This window comes from Apis florea, unplaced genomic scaffold (genome assembly GCF_048593485.1).
Source record: "Apis florea isolate Af1SG1 unplaced genomic scaffold, ASM4859348v1 contig_1914_pilon, whole genome shotgun sequence".
Taxonomy (NCBI): Eukaryota; Metazoa; Arthropoda; class Insecta; order Hymenoptera; family Apidae; genus Apis; species Apis florea.
The window spans coordinates 767,650-794,054 of record NW_028256504.1 but is presented as its reverse complement, the minus strand read 5'-3'; the positions used below and the strand labels follow the sequence as shown (position 1 = coordinate 794,054).

Sequence of the window (26,405 nt, the reverse complement as noted above, 5' to 3'; positions counted from 1 at the left end):
CGAATACCAGCGAAAAGGAGCGTATTAAACGAATAAAATATGTAAATGTTATTTTACATATGTACAAATATTTAATCATTTGCTGTATTCATTCGCACAAAAATATCGAATAATTGAAATAATTCCATTATTCCAGTTTCTATAAATGATGTATTCTGAGAGTATGAGATCTGTAAAAGCTGTACACTAGAAAATACGTTTTTAGAATACTAGTTTCAAAACAATGACTGGATCAAAAATTAATCATGAAAATAGATTGAAATTTAATTTTTGTTATCTAATTAACGATATGGCCAAACGTAAAATCAACAAATTAAAAAAGATTTAATCGAATCATGATATTTTGTAATTGCAAAGAAACATATAATATAATTGCAAAAAATTCAGCCTCACTATTATTAGAATCCATATCGCGCAGTTCAATATTAATGCAGAAATTAAAATTGTACATGTAAAATTTTATATTTCTTTTTTTTCTTAATAATAATCTTAAATAAGATTTTATTTAGTAATTTCAATCATGTTTAATAGATAAGAAAAAAAATTAAATTTATATTTATTAAAATTATGATGATATAATACTATTCAAATAATTTTAATTAAAAAAACTTCATAAACGTTAATAAAAATTTCATGAAAAATAAAAAGATTTTACTATTGCGTTTATATTGGTCTCGCTTATGTTTTCCTCGAAGACTTCGATTCTTTATCTTTCACTCGTTGTCTCTTTCTATGTTCGACAAAAAATGTAAACAAACTTCGACCTCCGATCAAGCTGCTAGAAGTATAAATGAATACTTCTACTGTTGGATAATTGTAAAGTTTCAATCCCGAATTTTTCCTAGTTTTAAATTTTAAAACTTTTAAAATATATTTTACCTGCATTTTATTTTACAAAATTACGAATAACATCAAAGCTATTGTAAACATTTTACGATGCATTCGTTTCGAAAGAAATAAATAACGTAATTGAAATATCGCATCTCAGATGAATTCGTGAACAAGAAGAACGCGGAGAAAAAGGTTTAAATCCATAAAGAGATAGAACGTAGACTATCGTGGGAAAAAAAGTTTACAAAGCTTGATTACGTGAACGAGGGTCAGCTAGAATGTCGCGTGTACGCGTCATTATGCTGTTACAGTGGTATATAAGCTCGCGATGAAATAATCGCGATTTGCACGCCCTCTTACTTGGCTTTCCCCTTCTTTTGTTTCTTATATGGGAAAACAGTTCATGAATGCCAAGCACGCGCGAAACATTTTGTTCGCTCATTTTTATCTAACCAAGGAATTTAATTTAAAAATGACCATTGTTTTAAGCGAATAGTACATTTGTCAGATTTAAAAAATTGTTTTTTTTTATCGATATATTTAAATGCATGCACCTTTATACCGCATATCCAAATATTTTTACAAGAATATTATATAAAAGTTTTAATAAAAAATTCCAAAAATTAAGAAAATTGTAGTCAATATGTATTCGTTATGTATTTGGCTATTTTTTGCGGATGCATTGAAGGGGAGATTCATAAACCCGGTGAAGTGAATAATTTCACATCAATATTAATATAACAAATTTCTTTAGGAATTTTTAATTTCTCTTCATTTTTTGCTAACTGTGGTTCTTTATCGACAAAGATAAAATAAAGATTAAATTTCATGTTTCTTGCATATATATATATATAGTATGCTCAAAGCTAGCTATGAATATAGAATAACGGAATAAATATTATTTTTTTTTTTCAAACCCAGTTTATTGGAAACTGTTAACGCGATATATAATTTTATTTACTATTAACTTAATAATTTTTCACAAAATTTACTATACATATGATTATCATAATTATCTTCGACTTATCGCTCTATAATTTAATAATATAATATCTATATTGACAAAGAGATGTGATACACGATCGACGATCGAAAGTAGGAAGTGAAAAGAATGAAAGAAGTGAATCATTCATCTAAAAGAACTGGAAGAGGTGACAAGAGTTTGAGATAACGAGGCTCGAGTCGATTTTCATGAGATAAAACACAGGAGAGAGACAAAGAGACGTCTGAGAGACGTCGAGCGCATCTTCCTGGTTATAATGCCAGCGGACAACGTCGGAAAGCATAGACGTTAGCGCTGGCACTCAACCAGCTGCCAGAATCCGTACAGGTTCGACCTCGCGACACGGTACAGTGCACCGATGGTCGTGCGGATATTTCACAATTGCTTTCTAACACCGTTCGCGGAGATAAACCTCTCAGAGATTAAACATCATAAGTACGTATAATTTCTTCGCGTATCACCAATCTCTACGATGAGAATATAAATAGAGAAAATCTTTGACTTAAATATATCGTATAATAACGTTTATATATTTATATATATATATATATATATAAAAAAAAAAAGAAATAGAACTTCTTTATGATATGATTTCTTCCTACTTCTCGACACCAGGAGGACATGCGAGTGAGTAATAAATTTTTCGCCTAACTCTATTTTTACGTATATAAAATAAACACTTCCAATCCTATAAATATATTATTCCGAAAAATGGGTATTTGTTGTAATTATCTTACTGACGAATTCATGAATGTCTAAGAACAAACTGTAGTTTCTTTTTTTTTTTTTTTTTTTTTTTAATCTTTACATTATAAATGTACATAATAATTAATTGAATTTAGAAATAAGCATTTTGTTATTTGTATGCTCGCTAATGTGCGTCATATAATGACTCGTTGGAAAAGAAATCATTAAAAATCGTTACAATTATTCAATGATTAGATAACAATAACAACTTGTTCCGTTCCAAGGGGACAATTGTAAAATTCAAAGCTATGTGACCAGTGCAAGGTATTATAACCAAGATGTTGGCATTATCAAATTACTATTGGACGCGTGCACGGATGATATCGTAGAATCCCGGAATTATTTAATAACGCAGTAAGACCGTGATTACTCGACTTAATTAGGATTAGTTATGATAAGTGAAATCATTTCAGACCGATTTTAGAGGATTTATCTTAATTTTCCTCTTCGAATTATCTCGACATTTCGAAAAAATTCGATAGAAATATCAAATTTTCATTAATCTTTCGCTATTGATAAACTTTACTAAATTTATCACGCAAAAACGTTTTTTTTTTTTTTTTTACATAAATTAATTAAAAGACTGTAAATATTTTAACTTATGTCACTTTTGTAACGAATAAATCGAAATCGGTCGTTTTGAATCTTTTGGCATTGTTTTTAAAGTATTAATGTATAGCTGTTTGACGGTATTTTCAAAATACATGGAAGATTAATGTTTCTTCAATAATTTTCTATGTTTAGGAATCAATAGTAATAGCATACGGTTTAAAATAAAACTTAAATGTTAAAATATCGTAATATGTTTTAACAGGTATAGGTTAGGTTGCTTAAAGTCGATCTAGTAATAATCTAGTAATAATCTAGTGTATAAAAAACCTCGTTTATTTCATTGTCACAAGTGATTTATTCCGTGTATTCTTTTATTTCAATTTAGCGAATCTGTATTTCCACAACAATTTAAACTCGTTATTCTTTCGTAAACGACGAGAATTCCTCTTGGCGTGTGGACGAAGTTTTTAAATTAAATGAATTCGCGTCCCAGGACGTCGCGTCGCATTTGTCGCGTCAAGTCGCCTCGTGGCGTCCGTTGTGTATCCCTTAACGAATCGCTTTCTATGTGTGTACATTAGCGATCGTTTTTCCCTCTTATTCGCTACAAGGGAGAATGAAGGGTCCATGGTGGGTGGCTCCCTCGGTGGCGCGAGGGTCGCGTTTCTGTGTGCGTCTCGCGACAAAAGTGCAGTTTAAAAGCTGCGTTTACGGAATCTTCCGGGATTAAATCGGGCTAATCCAGCTGGTTAAAAAAAACGTCGCGGACGATTTCGATACAAAGAATTCGAGGAATAAATTGTGCGCGTGTAAGGTAATTTTAACGTTACACGTAACTGTATTATTTAAAGAAATGATAAAATATAATATATGATAAAAATTAAAATCATTTTATTGGAAAATATTAAATAAAAAAATATAAATTTTTTCTTCAAATAAATATCAATTTTCTTTAACGAAATATTTGTTGTACATATTTGTGAATTTTAAATAAGCGTATTAAATAATTGTTATAAATTTTTATCTGCATAATTATATTACAGAAACTTAATCTTACAATTAATTACAAATATAATAGGAAACTATCATTTGAAAATTGTTTGAAAATTGCTTGAAGTTACATTTGAACTCGTTTCTATTCTATTTTTATTTATTTATTTCAAATCAGAAACGCAAAATAATTAATCAATAAAATGATCTAAGTTTTTATTTACTATATTTTATATAAATATAGATATATAGGCTAAAAATAAAAAATACAACGATTAAATGAAATTAATTACGACGCTGTGATCTAAGAATTTAATTTATCTATATTTATATTTTAATTAAAAATAATAATCCGGTATATTTCTTCAAATCAACGCGCAAAGAAATATATATATATATATATACATATATATTTTTATACATTATACGGAAATGAACATAACATAATCCAATGTAGCGAGCTCCCCGACAAACTTCCTTGTATCGAAATAATTAATAAGCGCTTCAACGGATGCAACGATCGATAGTTACATTTATATAGAGTGAAAAGACATAATAATAAAAATTTATAAGTACATTAATAAATTCTGAACACAATTTTCCCCTCGTTACTCGTTACTGAAAATCATTTATAGTAATTTTACGATTACGATGATGGAATATATGTTGCTAATTATAAAAGATATTGCATTACTTTTAATATACATATATAACGATCAAGAATTGCAACATGTCTATTTGTATATGTTTCGAAAGCGCAGCAAAGAAAGCAGAAACGCAAACGTGGCCGATCTCTCGGGTGCTTAGGGCGAGAATAAAAAATCGAGCGAGTCAACTACGATATCGGATGTCTAATTATCCGAGGACTCGTTTCTCCGATCTATGTTCAGAATGAACTGTCGCGCAAACGCATACGTACAGTTGGTCGCAAAAGTATCTCACATTGGTTGTTTCTAAAAAGTCATACAGAAAATAAATAGAAATACAGATATTCGATAGATTTAGATAGAATCCTCGGCTATAAATCCAAAAATTTTAAATTGATCTTTTGAGCGAAATGACACGAAAATCAAGAATAGAAATATTTTTCAGTTAAATAAATAAAAATTAACAAAAATATCCAAAAGAGTGGAAGAGGTGATTGTTCACGCACAAATGAAAAATTAATAAAAATAATATGAATAATTCAGAGATGTTTACATATTTTTTATTTATAATTATTGTCGTATTTCGGTTTGAAAAATTATTTCTTAAATCTTTGAACACTTACAATCTAATATCTACTAATCTAATCGAATATTATATATATATATATTTTTTATTTATCATATATGTATTATTTCTATAATAATCTAATCTAATTGTTTAAGAAGAAAGTTTAAGAATAAAAAATTATATATCAATAGTGTATTATCACTATTTTCATGTGACTTTTTATTCAAACTATATGTGAACCAAATATTATTATATATCTCTATAAGCGTATAAAATATGAATTATGATATTTACAAAATTAAAAAAAAATAATTAGAAAAAAGAAAAAAGAACTAATTATAAGCATAAAATATACAGAAGAAACCGAATACTTTTGGATCCAACTGTATAACACATGCACAGAATGTAGGTAAACACAGGCGCGCACAAGCATCCAGAACGCAGACGTGATTCGCGTTCGCAAAGAGATACGCGTAATCCTGGCGACTTAACGCGTACTCGAGGATCCTTACTTCTTAAGCATACAAGGAGAAACGTGCTCGTATTACGGTTCGCTCGGTACTACAGTTACGTTAATATCCGTGACAGAAATGCGTGGAGCATGAAAAAAAGAAATGAGAGACATTCGGCCCGGCTCGGTCATTCGAGTGATCGAGCCAGGAAAGGGGGAAAAAAGAACGAAGAAAATGACGAACGGAAATTTCAACCGATTATTACGCGCTATTCTATCGAAACATAAACTTCCCACGTTCGTCTAATTTTCTCCGGTTTGTTGGTAGCTCTGCTAGTTTATAACCGAGAAGTTTCCTGCTTGTCTTAAAGTAGAACAGTAGAACAGGATAAACACCGAAAAGACCGCGAAATGAATCTTATTTCTCTTAATCTTCTTTTGTACACAAATATTGTATATATTTGATGATATATACTCGTAATATATACAGATTCGGTAATATTATTCAGACGACGGTTATACGAGGATTTGTAACGTACAAATATAGATTATATTATATTAATTCTCTCTCTTATGTTAATTCTCTAACAATTAATTATATAATAGAATATTAAGTTTATTATAATAATTCTTACAAGGCTTAATTCAATTGTTACAATTTTTTTTTTTTTTGGTATTATAAAAAATTTATCCATAAAATTTCATAAATGAAATTATTCGTAGATAAGTATCAGCATTTGGTATTAGTGTGAAAATTTCGATTAAATTGGTCGAATATATAACAAATCTTATTGGAACATAGCAATCTATTCCTAGTTCGCGATCACGCGTATACCTTTGAAATGAACACGTGTGGACGGATGTTACCGGTCGAGTTCCGTTACCTTTCCCTCTTCTCACGATCACGATCCGGATCGTGATCGTGACAAGCCTAGGCTCGAGCTTACTTCCTTTTTCTTCGGTCTTCTTCCACGAGGAGCATACTTCGATGCTCTCTTAGCGACCTTAGAGACCGAGAGAAGGTGGCTCGGTCGGTAAAAAAGCATGGTTTCGAAACGCATCGATGGACAATGATAGCGAATTGAATCGTATTAAAAGTAATCGGAACGATAATGACGATAAGTGGAGTAGAAGAACAATAGCCGTGGAGATAGAATGAACAAGAGAGGCAAGAGAGAAACATTGAAAAGAGAAGATTGAAGAACGAAAAGAGGGCGTAATTTTGTGGAGAAAGAAGAGAGAAGAAGCGAAGTCACGAAAATTTATCGTCGGCTCAAGAAAGAGTGCGGGGAGATCTTCAAGGTTTTAAATTTACAGCAAGTGAATCCCGTCGGATGTACAAAGTTCCCACAAGTCGTGAGAATCATTTATTTCGCGTTCATGATGTCGAGAAGCATCGTGTTTAATATATTAGGAACTGTACACCCTGCATCACCGTGCACAATTTATTCTTAACGAAATGATTTGAAACATGAGACTTAATGACAAAGATATATTTAAGTGGCAGATTTAAACGGAGGTCAAGTATGTTTCGATTACAAGTGTTCAAAAATTTTAAAAATCGATTCTTCAAAACGAAATGAGGCGAAAATTAAAAGTAAAAGAATTTTTCATTTTTTAGCTGAACACATTTTTTACATTTGAACTGTTTTACATTTGTATCAGTTGTTTAAAGTTTTGACAAATTTAATTCAAGATTTATTATTAGAAAATAAGAACAGATTAATTGAATTAATTTCCTAAATTTTTTTATGATTGCTTTTTGAACTCATGTTACATGTATGAATAAAATCGAATATATAAATCTCATTGTACGTACTTAAAGGTTAATACTTTTCAAACATACTGTTTACACAGAACAAATTATCCAACGCATCCATCTTTAAAGTAACACACGTTCAAAGTTTACTCTCGCAAGTTTTCTTCAACGCAAACTTCTCTGTCAGATAAGTAGAGGTAGCTATATTTAATAATATCGATTTTTATTCTCTCGTGCCACACGATTGTCTTCAAAGTTGCGAGGTGGCGGAACTGTTAGTTACAGGAAGTCACGGTACCGGAAATCTCGTACGATGTAACGTTAGAAGTTCGTGGCCGGAAATAAACATTTTTCAATCGTTTTTATTATGATCGTTTAATGGAAAGGCACCGAAGAAAGAATAATTAGCGATGCACAAATTTTCATGCTCGGTGATTTCGTTGCGTGTCTTTTGATGCAATTAAAGTAAGCGTTAAATGTATCGTTACGCTTGTCTGTTCATTTTGTTGTTGCGCGATGAAATGATCGATTTCACAAATGCAAAGTTATTCAAATTTCAATGAGCAAACGTGTTAAAAATAATACTCGTTGCATGCTAATTTTAGTTTTGTTGAAATTTGTACTAGTAGATTCAGATGTACGATGAATTATACTTTAATTTTGATATAAAACCTATATACTTTTCTCATATAAAATAGATTGTTAAAAACAATCTTTTTATAGACGAATCTTTCGTTTAACGATGGTATGATAAGAATGAAAAAATTCGGAATGAATAAATGAAGAAGTTTTTATAAAAAAAAATTTTTTTAAAATTCCTTTTTATTTATTCTTTCGATTCTTTCAATTTCTAAGAATATTATTATTGTTATTATTAAAAACGAATACAATAAATATTTTATAATTAAGATTCAGAATTTGTGATTCGCAGTTGTCCAACAATGATATAGATTTTTACATTTCAAGCTTTGCGTTTATTTATGTTTTTGCCGAACGTAAAAAGGCATAACGAGTGAAAGTGAAAGAGGAGTGAGAGTCGACATACTTGGAAAAAAATATCGGTGAGACGATATTAACATAACGATTAAGAGAGAATTTCTTTCAATTTCTTCATTTTTTGACTTTTTTTAATGAAACTTTTACCAATCAGATTTTTCTGATTTATTAATAAAATAAAGTTAAACGTGATTTATATAATTTGGATCATATTTACTTATTATAATGAATAATAATAATTGGATGTATTAAACAAGTAAATATAATCGAAATTATATTTGTGAAACTTAAATTAAAAATAAAAAAAATTAAAAATAAATTATTATAACGCTGTTGTCAAAAAGATTCCAAATATAGTTTTCACTTTTGCAGTTACGTTATATGCAATTATAAAATATATACTATATTTATAAAAAGGAATTCGACTTTATATTCCCTTAATAGAGATTGATAGAATTTTTTGAAAAGATCAATTTGTAATAAATTTAAATTGGCTCGATATAAGCAAAGAATAAGAGAAAAATAGTAACCGGAATATTATTGATAATAATCAATTAAAAATATTATTTCCCAATAAAAATATTGAATTTAATAAAATTATATATAATTAAAACTCATATTAAAAATTCATATTAATTCCATTTACAATAATCTAATATATAAATTTTTATATTAAAGCGTCACGTTTTTCCCTACTGGCGTGTTTCTATTTTATGATACAAGTTTTATAAATTGATCCATGTTAGTATAGATGACCGATCTAAAAGCTGTCGCGAATTTCTCGCATGACCGGCCATCCTAATTACAATCCAACATTGTGAATGGAACTTGAGATTCAACTACCAGCCACGGTTGACAAGAGGATTGTATACGTACGCGTTTCAATAGGCTTATAAATAACGTGGACAACGTAAAAGATGTCTAAAATGTCTGCTAATGGATAACAAATACGGTACTTGTTTACGACAATTTCATTCGTGTCTCGCAATTACGTAAGCATCGTACATATGCTCATATCGATTCATCGAGTCGACTCGAGTTCGAGTTAACACGGATTAACGAAATTTCATGCAGCCAATTTTTATGTAGATGTATTATCTATATTTTCATATGAATCATATGGAATAAATACGGATTATGTTTGTAATATGATAGTGCCTCGATAGAAATGTTGAATTTTCTAAAATTGCTTCGAGCCTTTATGTTTTTTTATTGAGATTGCCAGGTAACACTATATGTACTGAATATTTCATGCTCAAGTAAGCATAAGCCAAAATAAAAAAATGAATTACTTAGTTTCAAATTTTTATATGAAAATATATAATTAGCATTTACATTTTTTAGAGATCAAACAGTCAACACCGATGGAATTGATTGGTTAGTTTTTTGTACACGTTAAATATTACATCATACATCAAATATCGCGTTACTCGAGAATTCGCCTCGAGTCTCCGTGGCGGATACTACCTGCACGAATTTACCCGATTTTTCCCGAGCCCACCCGAACTTTTCTTAAATCCACAATACGAATTCTCAGATAGCGCGCAATTTTCAAATGTTTTCTTTTCTATTCTCATAAATGTTTGTAACTCGTGATTACTTCGTATTCTCAAAATATTTTATTATTTATTATAAACATATATTATAATTTTTCTCTTTTAATATCGATAATTCCAAAAATATCTATCTCTTTCGTTAATAGATATGACGCGATTTTAACACGTGTGCGAGGCTATTACTATATTATTACTATAGGCGAGAATATATGTTTAAGAATGAATATATATATATCGGAGGCATGATGATTTATAAAGTACATAGAAGCGATATGGAAATGTCACAAAACTGTTTAAAAAGCACTTTTTATTAGAAAATAGTATTACTAGAATGACGTGAACATTGAATTGATGCGTAGAGATGGCACGTGGGCCACTTTTTGTAAAAGCGAAAGATAAAAAGCGACGATAAAGCGGATGATAATACTTTAATACTTTGTTGGCGCAACACTCTTAGCGGACAAAAGCAAATTGCCTTTTACTTTGACAATGTTGCCAGTTTACGACAATTAAATCGTTTAGCTTACGATGAAAGCGGACGTGACGAGAGGAATCGCGCGCAATCCTCGTAGCTCGAAAGGAGAGCGTCAGTGCAATCGTTGGTGCGTCGTAAAACGATGATGCCCGTGAATAGCGGGTCATGCAAATTTAGTCAATTTACTGCCTCGATGCGCCGAACTACATTGAGCCGTTATTCACGATGCATGACACCCGACTCAATCGTATGTTAAAAATGTAATTACATCTACATGTAAGTGTATACGTAATCTCATTTGTGCTTACACTTGTTTTGCTGCAAGCTTATCGACAATGGTTATATTAATGTTCAAAAAAACGATATAAGAAGATGCTACTAAATATTTTACAAATTATCACAGTCGATATTGAAAATTATAAAATCGTAAAAAAGCGTACATACCTTTATTAATCGATGATTAATCGAATGATTCCATTCGTTCGTTCTTAAAAACATTCATATCATAAACATTTCCAATTTGCATTCATGTCACTTGTGTGCTATTCATGATAGATTAATCAAATATATATGATAGAATCCTGTCCACACTCGATTTCACGAAGGGATCTGTGTACAGGACATGCACTTTCAACGAAGATTACGTACACTGGAGTGATATAATAGAAAAAGGACGGCGAGGCGTGGGAGTTGGAAAACGCATCACAAAATTAGTACCTTTCTCCGGAGGGTTTGTCTGCCGAGTAGACAAGTCCGTGTAAATCTCAAGCGGGAGGGCTCGGGCAGACGGTCGAAGGTACTTTTTTCAAGACGTCGAGGAAGGCTCTATTCGATGTCGACATTCGTCTGTCGGCGCTATTCTAGGAGTCATTGCCCCCTAGGTTCTCACGCGTTTTGCATACGTGTTTGTGTCACCTGTCTGCGAAAACAGGTGTCTATTCAACCTCGGCGAGATCGTTTTCGCTCCGCGCCTCTATTACTTATTGAAAAAAAGTACGATGCCCAGGATTGAACTTTGCATAGTCGAAAATCTCACGAAGTATCCACATTTGTGTTGGAGCGAAATTCTCTCCAGTGTTTTTACTTCTACGAAACGAATTCCCTAGTGGAATTTTTCGAGAATCTTTTGAATCGCTGGTTGAAAAGATTTGGAAAAAGTATAAAAAAAATTGTCAAGAGCCGTTAGCAGAGAATAAAGCGTAAACAAGAACAATTCTCGAGATTTTGACATTTTTCTTTATTGTTCCTTTTTTATCGTTGTTTTATTGATTAGATTGTTAGGTTAGAAAGTGAAAGTGACCGTCCAAGAATAATTTTCATTCTCGAAAGTTATTTTCCGGAAGAGAGACACTGGGAGATGTACGCTTTGACAATAATTGTCTAAGAGTTCAATTTGTTCGAAAAATAATTTTCGAAGAACAATTCTCATGGATTAGATTAGATTGATTATTGAATTGGTAATAATAATTTTCACTTTTAATTGTTCAATGTCGAATTTATAAAAAATTTAAATTTATGCATAATTCTAAATCTCGATATCATTTTCGTATTTTTTTTTTTTAATTCGAGCTTTGAAATAAACTTCTCGATGAAATTCTATACTCTGAATGTCGCGTTTGTGTTGCAGATAATCCAAATGCCAGTCCACCACGCGAATCTTTTGGAAACCGCCATCTCGAAAGCTCCTTGGTACCAGAGTAAGTATTTCAAGAATGAAATGGTACTTTTCAACATACCTGTTCACGAATACGTATATTTTCCTATTAATCGTGCCCCAATTGCTCGAATACATCGAGCCAATTATGTTCAATTGAATAATATCGTTATTAATATATTGATTTTATTATTTGATTATTCATCGATATCAAAATTCGACTGCAAAAAACTTTTCGTTAATGAAGGAATATATAAGGAAGAACAATAGTAAAATTTTAAAAATAATTCGAACAAGGATATAATATTAAATTCAATTATCGACATCCGTATCATTTTTTTTTTTTCCTCTCTACTAAATTCAGATTCTTAATAGTGATTATAAGGATATATGAATCTAACCAAATATATATATAATCGATTGAATTTAATCATAATTACAACCAAATATCAGATATTCTAATACTCGTAGAAAACAGTGTACATTCACGAATATAAATGTTTGAAAGCGTTGGTATTTGTATGCACAACGCGTATTCAGATGGAATTACTAAACCTTTGAGCGCATCGTAGGCAAAGATGAAACAAGAACGACTTGCAAGCTGCTAGCAAACCGCGCGGGCGGAACAGCTAGTCGATATAGGAGAAATAAAACGCTGGCGCCTGGTCCGATATAGACGAGAGAGAGCCTATTGCATGATGACGTAACCGAACGAAAGAGAGTGGGGGTAAAGTTTGAACGAAGCGCAGAGTTTGGTCCGTGATCGGCCATACCTCCCATAACCTTTCGGTTGGTCGTCGTAGGTCGTAGATTTTACCGCGACGTTCTTCCGATCAGTTGCACGTTAACCGTTTCATTCGATAGGTATTTGCCTCTTTTCCGTGTTTGATGTTTTTCTTCCATTCTTTTCGTCCATCCATTATCCTTCTACTTTTTCTATTCTCTCCGGCTTATTGTGAAACAGCGTTACGAAAATAATCGAATATTTAGTTACATATACTGTGCTCGTGATGACACTTTCGACGTTTTCGCTTTTTATTAAATATCTAGACCTTTTGCGATTAAATCAATGTTATTAGTGAAATTTTACGAGTTGTAAGTTAAAATTATCGATATAAGTGGGATTTTAAAAGTAGATTGACAAGTTTTCCGACCGCAAAATTCAAGAAAGAAATTTATAACCTATAACCTGTAATTTGTTATCGAATTGCTAATAATATTAGTTGGCAAAATTATTGTGCTCTGTTTGTCGTTCGAATTAATTCGAGAGACGAACACGAGAAAAGATGATTACAGGGAATACATGATATAGAAATCTAAAGTGACAAGAGACAATCGGGTGAGTCACGATATCCTTCCTCACCGCATCCTTTGAACGTGAACGGGATCCAATGTGGTCAAGCGTGATGATCTAACGTCTTAGATTCCCGTCACGGTTTCTGAGATCGTCTCTTTTCTTTCCCCTATGTTTGATCCATACCTGTCCCTTCCCTTGAAAATCCAAACGTTCAAGAATCGCTTAAACTCGTTTCAAAAAAACATGCCGGTAAATGTGAAAAACGACTTGATCGACCGAAGAACCGTTTGATTCACCTTTTTCCACGTTATTCGTTTGAAAATTTTGATTTATCACTCGACAACAATACAAAAGCAAATGTGCCTGTAGTATTCCCGCCATTTGTACAGTTATATACCACCGATGTCGATCCGTTAGGGAAAAGAAAGCGTTTCATAGAGATCATTGAAGCGTTAACGGATACAAAACTCACGACTGATGGTGTAATTAGTTCCAATTGGTAATTCAAGCGCAACCTCTTTCCTGTATGGCTTGGCTAACGTCACACGCCAGTATACAGATACGCGGGCAATTTGAAACACTCGAAAATTGATTTCTACGTTTATTATGCTAAGTTGCTCTAACAGTATTCCTTGCTGTTTACAATGCATTTAGTAAAACCACATTTCGAAAAATTCAACAATACAATTGATTGATTTGTTTTGTAAAAAATAAAATACAAAGATAATCTTGTAAAATTAAACTTATTTATGAATTTAATTAAAATTCGATTAAAAAATTTATCTACGGCATAATTAAGAAAAAGGAAGTTTTTTTTTTATTTTTTTTTAAATTTCTATCATTGTATTTTTTTAAATCGCAATACGATTTGAATCATATTTATTTATATAATAATAGGATAGTAACTTTTTTATCCATTAAATAAATAATATAACACGATAATAATCATATCGTATTTAACTTTATTTTAATCAGATAAACTTTTCAAATACGTTAATAAAAATTACATTACAGAAAGAAACCAAACAATTTCTCATTCATCTTCTATCTTTTTCTACATTTCACAATAAACGTAAATAAACTTTGATCAAGCTATATATCAGAAGTGTCAACATATATATCTGTTCCAAGTTTTTTACAACAAAGTGCGCACACTTGTGTTTTTCCTTTTTTTTTTCTTTACTTTCATATATATCATATATTGAGAATCGCCTTCTTTTTTGCGCAGATAAATTAAAACGGAGGAAGGACAATGTTGTCGTACATGCTGCCAACCGAAGACAAACCACCACCCGGAGATTCGAATCAGGGCAATTATCGCGCTAATAAGTTGCAGAAAAGTCCGAAGGAACGCCCGTCCATCGGTTCGAAGCCGGTGGGCAAAGTAATCACGATATCCCCGAAAAAATACGTTGACACGTCGAAGATGATCGTTTCAACGAAGATCGAGGAGCATGGCGACGATCAGCGCCATCTGCAGGACGAGCAGCGGCAACTGCATCAGGGGGTGTTGAGTGAAAGTCCAAAGCACAACGGTACCGTGGTGAAAAAATCGACTTTGCACACCTCGAAGGTCACTAAAGATGACAGCCTGTACAGTATAAACAGCGACGCGAGCACGGTTGGAAGTGATCGAAAGAGTAAAATTTTCAACGGGGCGAAGCACACTAGTCTAAAAAGGTAAGAACAAAAACTGGATGAATAACTCGTTGGGCTAGAGATAGAGAGGGTTCAAGGGTGAGACTACCTTTCTAAATTAGCTCGTTCGGTCTTTGATCTTTTTTCTGCGTGCTGTCTTTCAATCTCGATAGTTTGGATCTATTTGATGCCCAAACAAATTTCGTTTGTAAGAAGAGTTATTATTATTAATTCAATATAATGGTTATAAACGGTTAAAAATTTAAGGGAACGATTTTTTAAAATAAGAAAATCAAAAATAAAAAAATTGTGGTTTCGACTTTTTTTTTTTTTAATTATTGATAATTCATGAAAATATTTTTGGAGATTGCTCACATCGTTTTATTGATTTTTGATTATCGGTAATTAAAAAAAAGAGAAGCACGATTTTTTTTTATTTTTGACCATTGACATTTTATTTTAAACATTTGGACATCTGTAATCAAATATTTTATTTTTTACGTTTAATTGATCCAAAAGACAGGAACGATACAATGATTGAATAGAGCAGAATTGAATTTAGATCTATCGATTTTTATATATCATTGTATATCATTTTTATATGTATATATAAAGTATGTGGGAGTCACAATATAAACCTCGAAAGGTTGCATACAGTTCACAGGCAACAATTTCATCATTTCTGGCATGTATACAAGATAGTTATCAACTATCTTTTTAACCTTGAACGTTCAATATCATTGCTTTGTATTATCGACACTATCATTTCAGATAATAGACAATTGATGTATCATTGTTATTTGGTTATGATACAATTTTCTTATATCTCACCAATAAGAATATATTTCAAAATATATTCACGAATGTTCAGAATAATTCGCTTAAAAAAAGATGGGACAAGTGTTTAAATTCATTTTCAAACACTTTTTTAAATATAGAAATACATTAATTAAAAAGTTAACCTAATCTAAATGATGTATTTTACTTCTATTTATCAAATAGTGTAAGAAAATGTGAGAGAAATTTCAAAACAAAATTTCGGTTTGCTTTTATTAATGATATTATCATTTCTATTGTCATTTTGACAATAGAAAACGCCATAAATATTCATATATTTGAACCTTGAAATTCATCGTCGTGCAAATAATTTCTTTTTTTCCTTTGCAAGATGTTAATAAATCTAATTTAATGTAACACAATTTAATTTAATTAACCAATTTAATTTATTTAAGATATATAATACTACTAAAAGTATCAAATTTTTAAATATGCAACCTTTTAATTACCAATGAATTTCTAAATTTAAATCTAATATTCGAATCTATATAATTTTGTCTCTATTCGTTTAATATGAGAATATAAAAAAAAAGTTTTTAAAAAAAATGGCATCCTAAAACGAAGTTTTAACCGTAATATTTACGTGAAGGCTGTTTCACAGCGCTTGGTATAGAGCGGGAGTGAGAAATCGAAGCGAGTCGTTTCATTGTCAAGGTGGAATGTTTCGAAGCGTTGCCCGAGTTAAAATTATCCATCGGTTTTAAAAACACAAAATAATGATCATATTTTTTTTTTTTTTCGTTCACTATTGAATCACTATTCTACGATTCACACACTTTTAGCCTATATTTCTATAAAATGGTTGAATTCACATGTTAATATTCATATTAAAAAGTTCATAATATTATTTGAGTGATTAGTAAAACGAACGCGATCCAAACCTTGCAATATATTGGGGTTCTCGTGACATTTATACATACATGTTGGATAGGTCATGGTCATTCGATCTCTCATGGACCATGTTTGAATAAACGTACGTGCAAGTATAGGTTTTGATACCCCTATATTACAACTTCGAAAACTTTTCCACATTTATTTTTTTTATTAATTTAGTTTAGACATGAATCTAATGAAATAGATTTTTATTAAAAGTACCAGCACATATGGGAAAATATTTTTTTATAAACGTTATTCTCGATAAAGTTTTTGATAAAATTATTTAGTTCTTTTCATGCAACATAACCTCTATGTGTTAATAAAACCACAACAAAATCATTATATATTTTTATAATTATATATTATTTAGTCAAAGGATGAGGTTCTAATTGGATATAACTACAATATTTATAAAATATTTAAATATATTTGTAATTAACATTTATTAAAATATGAGAAAAAAAAAAAAATAAAGGAATTGAAATGAATAATTCATTGTTCTGGGTAAGAAAAAAAGAAAATACTGCAGGAGCAAACGAGTTACGTGGAATTACGTCATCGGGAACAATTCGTGTTGGTGACACAGTAATGCAAGTAGAAAGAGGCCTACGTGCGTTAATGGACAGAACGATGATAGCATTTAAAATGTTACTGTGCCATGTAACATTACGCATCTTTATGCAGTATCTCTGTATTATCCTTTTAAGATCAACTTCGTTAAACAAAATTGTCGTTACGCGGCAGCACTGTACTGTCCTCCCATATTAGCTTAGATCAGAACCACATTTTATATAAAAAAGAAAGTGAATTAAATTAAAGCAAATCGACGAATCAAAGACAAGACGATACATGAATTTTTTTTCTTCTTTTTATTTTTTGAGAAATATCATTATTACATTTATTATGGTTAAACAAAAATTTATTCCAAACATTATTTTGAATTATTTTAATGAATTTTGATAAATTCAATTTGATAATTTTGGAAATTATACTTTACAAATATTTTTTTAAGGTTTAATGCTGATATTTTGCTGATATATCGTATGAGATAAATACATTCGTAGTTTTAATCTCAACCGCTCTTGATCTACGTAATTCGATCTTGCGAACGCGGGATTTCGATTTTGATATCGGACCGCCCGCTTCTGTGGTTACCAAGTGTCCGATTCACTCGCTTCGAGTACTGTCACGCGATAGGAAACTGAGGTTTATAGCAAATTTTTTTTCGGCTTTCCGCACGACTAATGATATTTTTTACGTCAATGGTGTTCCTCTGCTATTTCACCTCATTCATATTCAAGTTTGCTTCCCGTTACATGCAACTTCTCGTATACAATTAATTACAAGATAGCTCAAAAAATCGTGAAAAATTAAAAAAAAATATTCAATTCCTGACATAAAAATAAATAAAAGTACAAAGTAAAAATTTTTTTTATATAAACCTTTGTTTTTAAAAAAGATCATACACATATCCAACGAATTTTCAATTTCGATCTTCTCAAAAATAGAGTTCCATAATTCTATTCTATTGCTTTTTAACTCATTTTTAAGTCAAGAGTCATCTTTTTTCGATTTTTTTTATAATTTTGAAGACATTACATATGTACGTTGAACAAAGATCTAAATATTTCTCTAAAATAACGATTTTTTTGAAAAAAAAAAAAAAGTGTAAATATAGCATCTTTTCTTTTCTTTTAGAGTATCCTTTGGCTCGAGCAAAGGATCGATGGTAGAAACTTTGGTGTATGAGACACCTGTTCAAGAAGAGCCGGAAATCAATCGTTTTATGGATCACAACGGACGCATACCCTCCATGATTACATCTGTACCTGATACCGAGTAAGCAAGATAAATACTTTTTTATAAATTACTTTTTCATAATAAATATAAAAAAAGAAAAATAAAAAATAAGAATATTAATAATGTATAAATATTTTTTTAAATTCTTTTATATTCATATAAATACTTATACATATATGTTGTAATATTAGTTTATATATAAATAAAACTACTAGGATTAAAAAATGGAAAAATTTTGAAATAAAATTTGAACAGTTATGAAATATTTATTGTAAATATATTTTGCGGGAGCCATAAAAATATTTGAACGCTTAATTTTTATTTTATTTATTTTTTTCTTTTGATTTATTGTTCAGTAGATTTTAAGCCATTACAGAATAATTAATTTAATTTTTGTAAAGATTTTTAAGAATATTTTAAGTGTAAATCTTATTAACATACAATTTCTTTTCAGTAATAATCTTCTTTAGTAATAATTTCTATTCAATTATTTTCAATATTTTATTAAATTATTTTTCATCCACGAAATATATATTTGTAATAAATATTTTAAAACTCTATTATATATTTTAGAATTTGTTTCAACTTTAAATTTTATTTACAAAATTTTGATAATCGTATCTATTTACTAGTGATATTTTAAAATTTTTTTCATTCGAATGACAATTATGTAATGTAAAAGTAATGTTTAAGATAAAAAAGTAATATATGTATAAGATACGTATGTATATTCATAAGTGTTTTCTATAATAAGTGTTCAAAGACTTAAAATTATTGCTCACATACTGAATCAGTCACGATACTATCTTAGACGTATATTTTCTATTTTAAAAGTTTTTAATGGTCGTTAAAAATACTCAGTATTTCTCAAATTTTTTTCTCCAAGATGCACTTATCCGTGGGTCAAACATTATATTAGACTTGTGGTTTGGTAATTTAGACACCTTCGCCCACGCGCAGTCTTCCTAATAGACTTCTACTTATCGTCCAGTACGATCATTATCGTGTTTGGTCCGGTTAAACGACGAACTACATGCACGGAATATTTAATGCCGGTTTTCGATAATATCACTACTATTTCTATTAGATTTCATTTCAAAATGAATAAATAGGAGTTCGCATAGAATTTTTATATTTTTTTAAATTATTCTCCGTTGTAATACATGAATTTTGATTAGTTGATTGCAAATCGTAGCAATAAATTTTTTAACTTATTTGTAGAATGAGTAATTCTTTAAATAAAAAATAGTACCTCAATGTACAAGGTAATGATATTGACATCATTTTTGAGGTTTTAAAATATTCTTCAATTGCCTCAGGACATATGATGTCATCCTTAGAATTTGCACATGAAGAAGCATGAATTTTTAAATATATATAACGCTGATATATCCCGTTATGCTGTATGAATTTACTCGAATAATTATATAGATAAAATAATAATGAATTTAATATTGTACATAATATTTAATGAATGTTAAATGTAATAAAGGAATGATTCTATGTTTTAATATTGAAAATAGATATTTAAATATTTTCATAACATTGAAAATGTCCTGAGAGATTAAATCTGAAGGGAAAAAAATTTAATTCGCGATTTTCATTGCGTTCGAATTAATAAAAATTCCGAGTTTGCGTCGAACGAAATGTTTCGTAAAAGCGCCGAGAGAGCACACCACTATCGCAATTTCTCACACGATGTCGGGTAGCGCCATTCAACAGTGCAAAGCCGGACAAGGTGGAGCAAGGAAACTCCATAAACGCAGGCGTGGTGCCGAGGATTTACAATCGATTTCGCGACGCGTATGAGCTTCGTTTCCCGGCGAGTCGAAGTTTAGTTCGTGTCGGGCCTGGGCATCGGTCGACAGCCTTGTGCACATTTTCGCGAGTGTTTAGCGTTGTCGTGTGATACCGGTTGAACTTGATCAAAGTTCAGAGAAAAGAACTTGCATGCCAGGAGTATTTACAGGAACTTCTCGTCATTGTTCCCGAGCCACGGCCACGGGAAGCTGACGGATTCTCATCTGTCAGGTATTTCTTTTTCTTTAGTATTTATTATAATAAACACAATATGAATGTAGTCATTCATTCGCTTAATTACGTATAGCTATTTGGAGCAATGATTTTCATTAATTGTTCGTATCGGCGATTTTCTTCGTCCCATCGTCCCTTCATTTCTAACTATTTTAAGCGCAACGATAAAAGTTATTAGTCGCGTGCGTCTCGAGTTTTACGCACCAACGATGATCGTGCGTATCGAATAATCGATTCTCCCTGAGAAGCTCATAAACCGTATGAACTAATGTAATAAAAGGGGGAAAGTGGAGAAACATGGTTACGAAGGGAGAAAATGCAAAAGAGACCGAGTACTCTCTGGCTAGTTACCATGGCGACGAGCCATCTTGACACACTATGGACCCTTTCTTTCGAATCTTTGGATTTTCCTTTTGTTAAACCGGTATCTCCACTCGAGCAGGAACGTTTTCGCGTTAACCTACTATTTTGCTCTTAACGTTCATCTTACTCATGAACTAGCTTCTTTCTTTCGGCGCATCAATATCTATTCTATAGCCAACAGTAAAATGTAACTTTTTGAACAGTCATTGAAGAATCGCTCTTTGTGTTCTTTGAAGAATAGTTTCAAATACAAAGCTTATTTATAAAATCAATGCGAATACAAATCTGTTAGAAAAATCGAACATTGCAAAATATAACGTTTTCAACTCGTTATCGGCAATTGAAATATAATCAAATCTTTAATTTACTTAGATAATAATGTTATCTTTCTTGACTTGCCATCTCGTCTCTTTTTTTTTTTTTTTTTCTAATGCTTCTATTCTGTACTTGTAAAAATATTACATTATAAAATGTATATATTTACATTGAAAGCTAATGTTTGAATAATACATTTTTTTTTTTTATATATCACTTCGTTCGCCATTTCGACCGATATTTTTTTTTTTTTTTTTATATATACTTCTCTAACTGTATATAAATTTAAACGTTACTTCGAAGCTCGATGCCACTCGGTCATGCGTGACCAGGATATTTAATACGAATCCACCGGATTCACGTTGAGAAATTGCGTTTCAAGCGTTTATTTCACTCCTTTTACGGGTTGAACAATTTCACTCGACATTTATTCTTCATTCTTTTAATTTATGACGCTCAGAAAATTTGAATGGGAAATTCGTGCAAATCGAGGAGACGAACAAAGCCGATTTTCATGAACCAAATACCTTCCAATTATGAATACAAATTGAAGCAGCGCGTGTGGGAGTTTGCGCCACGCCATACAAACTCTTTCGACGATCATGCTCAACATTTCACATACTCGTTCGTCGTGCACAACCGATCGCATATATCGTTGCATAAATTCCGGCGAGCGTAAGGAGTTAAAAATACACGGCCGAACAGAAATGGGCGTACTGTTCCAAAATGGAAAACATGAGGTAATCTCGATCTGAGCGGCAGTCGATAATTTACGCTTCGTGACGAATCGACACTATATACCGAGTTAATTATCGTTATATTTGATCCCGTATTGACCGATTTGTATCCAATTTTGCCAATTAATATTGAAATGATTTTTAACATTCTTTACGTTTTCTTGGCAAAGCTACACGCCTATTTACGGTTCCATTTTCTGGAAATGTACACTCTTCGATATCATTGACCGTTCTCGTTTGAAACAAGAGTTCGACCTCGTAAGGTTATAGACGCAACGGCGCCTGTGTATCTATCGACTATCTGCCCCTTTCTCGTAAAATGATCGATCCTATCGGTGAAAAGATGTACATTTATGAAATTAGGTTAGAATTTTATCAAGTATGTTTTTCTTCCTAACGTATAATTAATTCGTTTGTATGTACACATTCGTACTTCATGTACATTTACATATATATATATATATATATCACGTAGTTTATATGATTTATCGTAGTTTATATCTCGTAACGAGCAAGTTGACATTGACGATGTTGATTTCATTAAAAAAAAAAAAAAAATAGCAATTGAACTTTCATTTAAAAAAAAATATACAATGAATACTGGGTCAAACCATCACCATGACCATTTAATTTATCTAATTCTTGTTATCGTCGAATCATTGAATTAAGCGAGTCGAAAAAATGGATTCCGCTTATCGCGGAGATTATTAAATACTTGCAAAGCGATAATTAATTTGTTAATTCAATGTATATAATTTAATAAAAATTACGCGGTTTTAAAGAATTTATGCACGATTTTTGGCGGTAAATACAAATAATGTCTTTGGTTATAACGTCGGTTGAGAATCATCGGCGTGGAATGATATCACGAACTCAAGGTCTAAAGTTTAAATCGTATAGTAGGTGTTTAACTGCACGATGACGTCAGATGCCACCGCATGCTACCGTAGCGAACACGAGTGTCTGGAAAAGAGAGAGAGAGAGAGAGAGAGAGAGAGAGAGAGAGAGAGAGAGAGAGAGAGAGAGAGAGAAGTTGAAGTTCGAGACGTTCAAGTAATAATAATCGTAAACACGCATGCGCTCTTCTCCATATTTTTCTCTCTTTCCTACGCGCGCGCATGCGTATATATATTTAGGATAATTTCTCTCGTTGGACGGGCATAAACACTCGCGCATTATCGTCGTGCAAGATCGATTTCTTTGTAACCGGCTACATTGGGATGAAAAGTCGCGTGACCGTAGCGCGACGAAACCGGTTCGAACCAGACTTCGGCTATGCCTTTCGGTTTCTTTCGTTCTCCTCTTTCCTTTTTCTCCTTTCTTTCTTCTCTCTCTCTCTCTCTTTCTCTCTTCTTCTTTCTCCCTTCACTTGGGTCGAAAGTCGACGAGAAGGAATGCGCGGATTACGTAATAACAAGATGACTCGCGAGAGTTCGGTCGAGATCTCGGTTTTTCCGTTGCGTTGCGTTCCGCTGGTGACGTAACGCTGGAGGGTGTATACACGGTTGTTGGTCGGTAAGAATAACATTAAAAATTCTTTTGATTATTCGTTATCGTGGTTTCGATAATGAAAACGTTTCCTTCGCGTAAAGGCGAATAATAATGCCTCTACCACGCTCTATTTTCTGCACCTTTATCTTTTCGATTAAAATGGAATAGATTCGTTGATCGACGTTTACGTCGGTGGAATGTGCGTAGCTGCACGCGCGATTAACTGTGAATTGATACGAAACGGATTATAGTGCTAGTCCAGAAGTGCCGTGCAGCATACGGTGAAACGGTTTATTTATTAACGCTACGTGATTAATAATTTATTTATTTTGTTTTCCGATGAAATTATGAAATTATCATTATTCTATATCTTTATCTTTGTGATGTTGTTATTGATAGTGAATTGTATAGTAAGAGTAAGAGAGATAAAAAGATAGAGACGAATTTTGGATATTTAGAAATGTAGGATGAAAATTATAGAAATTCAAATTTTTGCAATTAGATGTTTCATGCGTATTGCTAAGTCGAATTTCGAACTCGACCGTATTTCTGAAATAATTGAATCAGTTGTACTTGCTCCACGAGAATTTCAATACGGACTTTTGACTTACTGGAATTCAAGCCATATTTGCTGGTGCATCTATCGCAAGAATAATCAAAGATACAAAACTTATAGTTCATTTTAAAACGTTTAATCTTAAATATTCTTAAATATTCACAAATTACACAGAACTTGACAGATGCCAAGTTATCTTATTGCACGTTTATTTTCGTTAACTGTCGCACAATGAGACAACGAGTTACGAGTGTAGAAAGTAGGACTCTAGGATTTCTTGACTGTCTCCTTTTCGATTTTACACATTTCACCGTGGAAAATGAAAGAGAAAAACATTTCTTAAGAGTGAGATGGAAAAAAAAAATGTCTCGCTTTACAATATCTCTCAAGATATTCTAGAGAGACGTGTAACATTGTCTCTTTAGAAAACAAGGAGTTTCAATATCTGGAATTGGTGGACGCGATTCATTGAGAATTAGAATTAGAAGAAAAAAAAATTGTTCGTTTCTTATACAAAACGTGGTGGTCGGCAGTGACAATAAAAAGGGGAAACGAAAGTTGTTCGTTTATAATTGGAGGCTATTCGTAGAATTTCTCGTCGTGCAAAGTTTCGCCGTCGAAAAATATCGATTAAACATTTTCCCCGTAAACCCGTGGGGGTGCCTCTTGAAAGTGAGAGAGAGAGGATTAGCATTTACGCCACGGGATAGTGGCAAATAGCCCCATTGAACGAATAGGGTGACGATAGGCAAATTTTTCGTTCTTTATTCTTTATTTTTTTGTTATTTTTTTTTTTTTAACAAAGCTGTGGATAATTTTATTTACGAAATTGTAGTCGAAAAGTTTTTAAGATGCATTTATAAAAATTAGTGTCTGAAGCAATCTTTATGAGCGATTGAGAAAGGTGCGGAGTTAACAAGAGCAACAATTTTAGATCGAAGTTAACGACATTTTGATATTTTTTGATATTATATCTACTCGATTATCAAGTAATCTCGAAAATTGGCAAGTGTCAGTCGTAGTATATTCTTTGGCGCGATGCCATTCGCGCAACATGTGAACCGAACGAAACAAGTCAACGACTGAAAAAGCATCACCGAAGAAGTGAATTATTCGTCATATGTTTTTACATCAGCTTTCGTGTCGCGCGTGATATTAAATATATTGCGCAAAATCCCATAAGGAAATATCATTTTAATTGAAAATTTTAATTGGTTTGATTAATGAGTTTCTCCCGTTGAGAATAACCTTGCGTTCTTTTTTTTTTTTATCCTTTTCTTTTCGAAGAAACAAATGTCGCACCGTTGTCGATTCGAAAAGTATTGATTTCAAGATCAAGGTCATCGATAACTTAATACACGATGCATTGTATAAAATGATCCAGAATAATATTAATATTGTATATAATAAAATTCATTGTCGATTATAATTAATTCCAGTGTCATATCCACACGTGAATAATTAACAACAAGTTGCGAATGTTAATAATAAAATTTGTTCGCATAAAATTTTCGAAAAAATTAAAATTGAAAATTTAATTAAATATCAGTACACAAAGTATTTGATTACCATTTAATTTGTATGTATTCTATTCGAAATGAGAAACACAATAAAATATTTCATTCTACGTTATTTATTTGTTTTTAAAAATTTTTTTATTGATAATTCATATATATCCACTCAAAAAAAATTTTTTTTTTTTTTTAATTCATTTCAATATATAATCCTGGAACATCTCGTATATATGTATATATTTATAGTACGATATGTATCTTGATTGCATTATATGTTGAAATCGCGAAGTATATTGCCAACATTTTTAATTACTTCTTGATAAAATTAAAAAGATACCAGTATCTGATTGTAAAAAAAATATTATAATATTATAAGTGCCCAAATGCACAAAACATCAGAAAAAGTCGCGAGCTATTCGAGAAAAGAATTCTTGGGTTCGGAAAAAAATTCGGACAATCTCGGGAAAAATCGGGCGGATTCGGACGGCGGAGTCTAGACGTCCGAATTCTCGACTAACCTGACAATTGTGCACGAGTTCATTCGAAAAACATATCTTAAGAAATAAGGAAGAAAATGTTTTACTTTCCATTGAAAATAATTGTATTTTACATATCTAATGTAACTATATATTAAATTCTTAGAGGTACATACTTCTGTCTTAAAAACTGTAATTCCAGTTCTAGAAATTAATGAGAATAACTCTACAAGTAGACAGGT

General features: G+C 31.4%; 1 protein-coding gene across 3 annotated transcripts in view; it reads left to right on the top strand.

Moving 5' to 3' along the window:
• Nucleotides 1–26,405, top strand: part of LOC100871146 (uncharacterized) — a 54,695-nt gene that overhangs the window by 11,452 nt on the left and 16,838 nt on the right. For all 3 annotated transcript variants that reach the window (XM_012486598.3, XM_086914080.1, XM_086914076.1), the window contains exons 2-4: nucleotides 12,203–12,272; nucleotides 14,755–15,206; nucleotides 18,576–18,716. In XM_012486598.3, coding sequence (XP_012342052.1) covers nucleotides 14,779–15,206; nucleotides 18,576–18,716 — 569 coding nt within the window. In that variant the 5' untranslated portion in view covers nucleotides 12,203–12,272; nucleotides 14,755–14,778. The remainder of the gene's footprint in view (nucleotides 1–12,202; nucleotides 12,273–14,754; nucleotides 15,207–18,575; nucleotides 18,717–26,405) is intronic.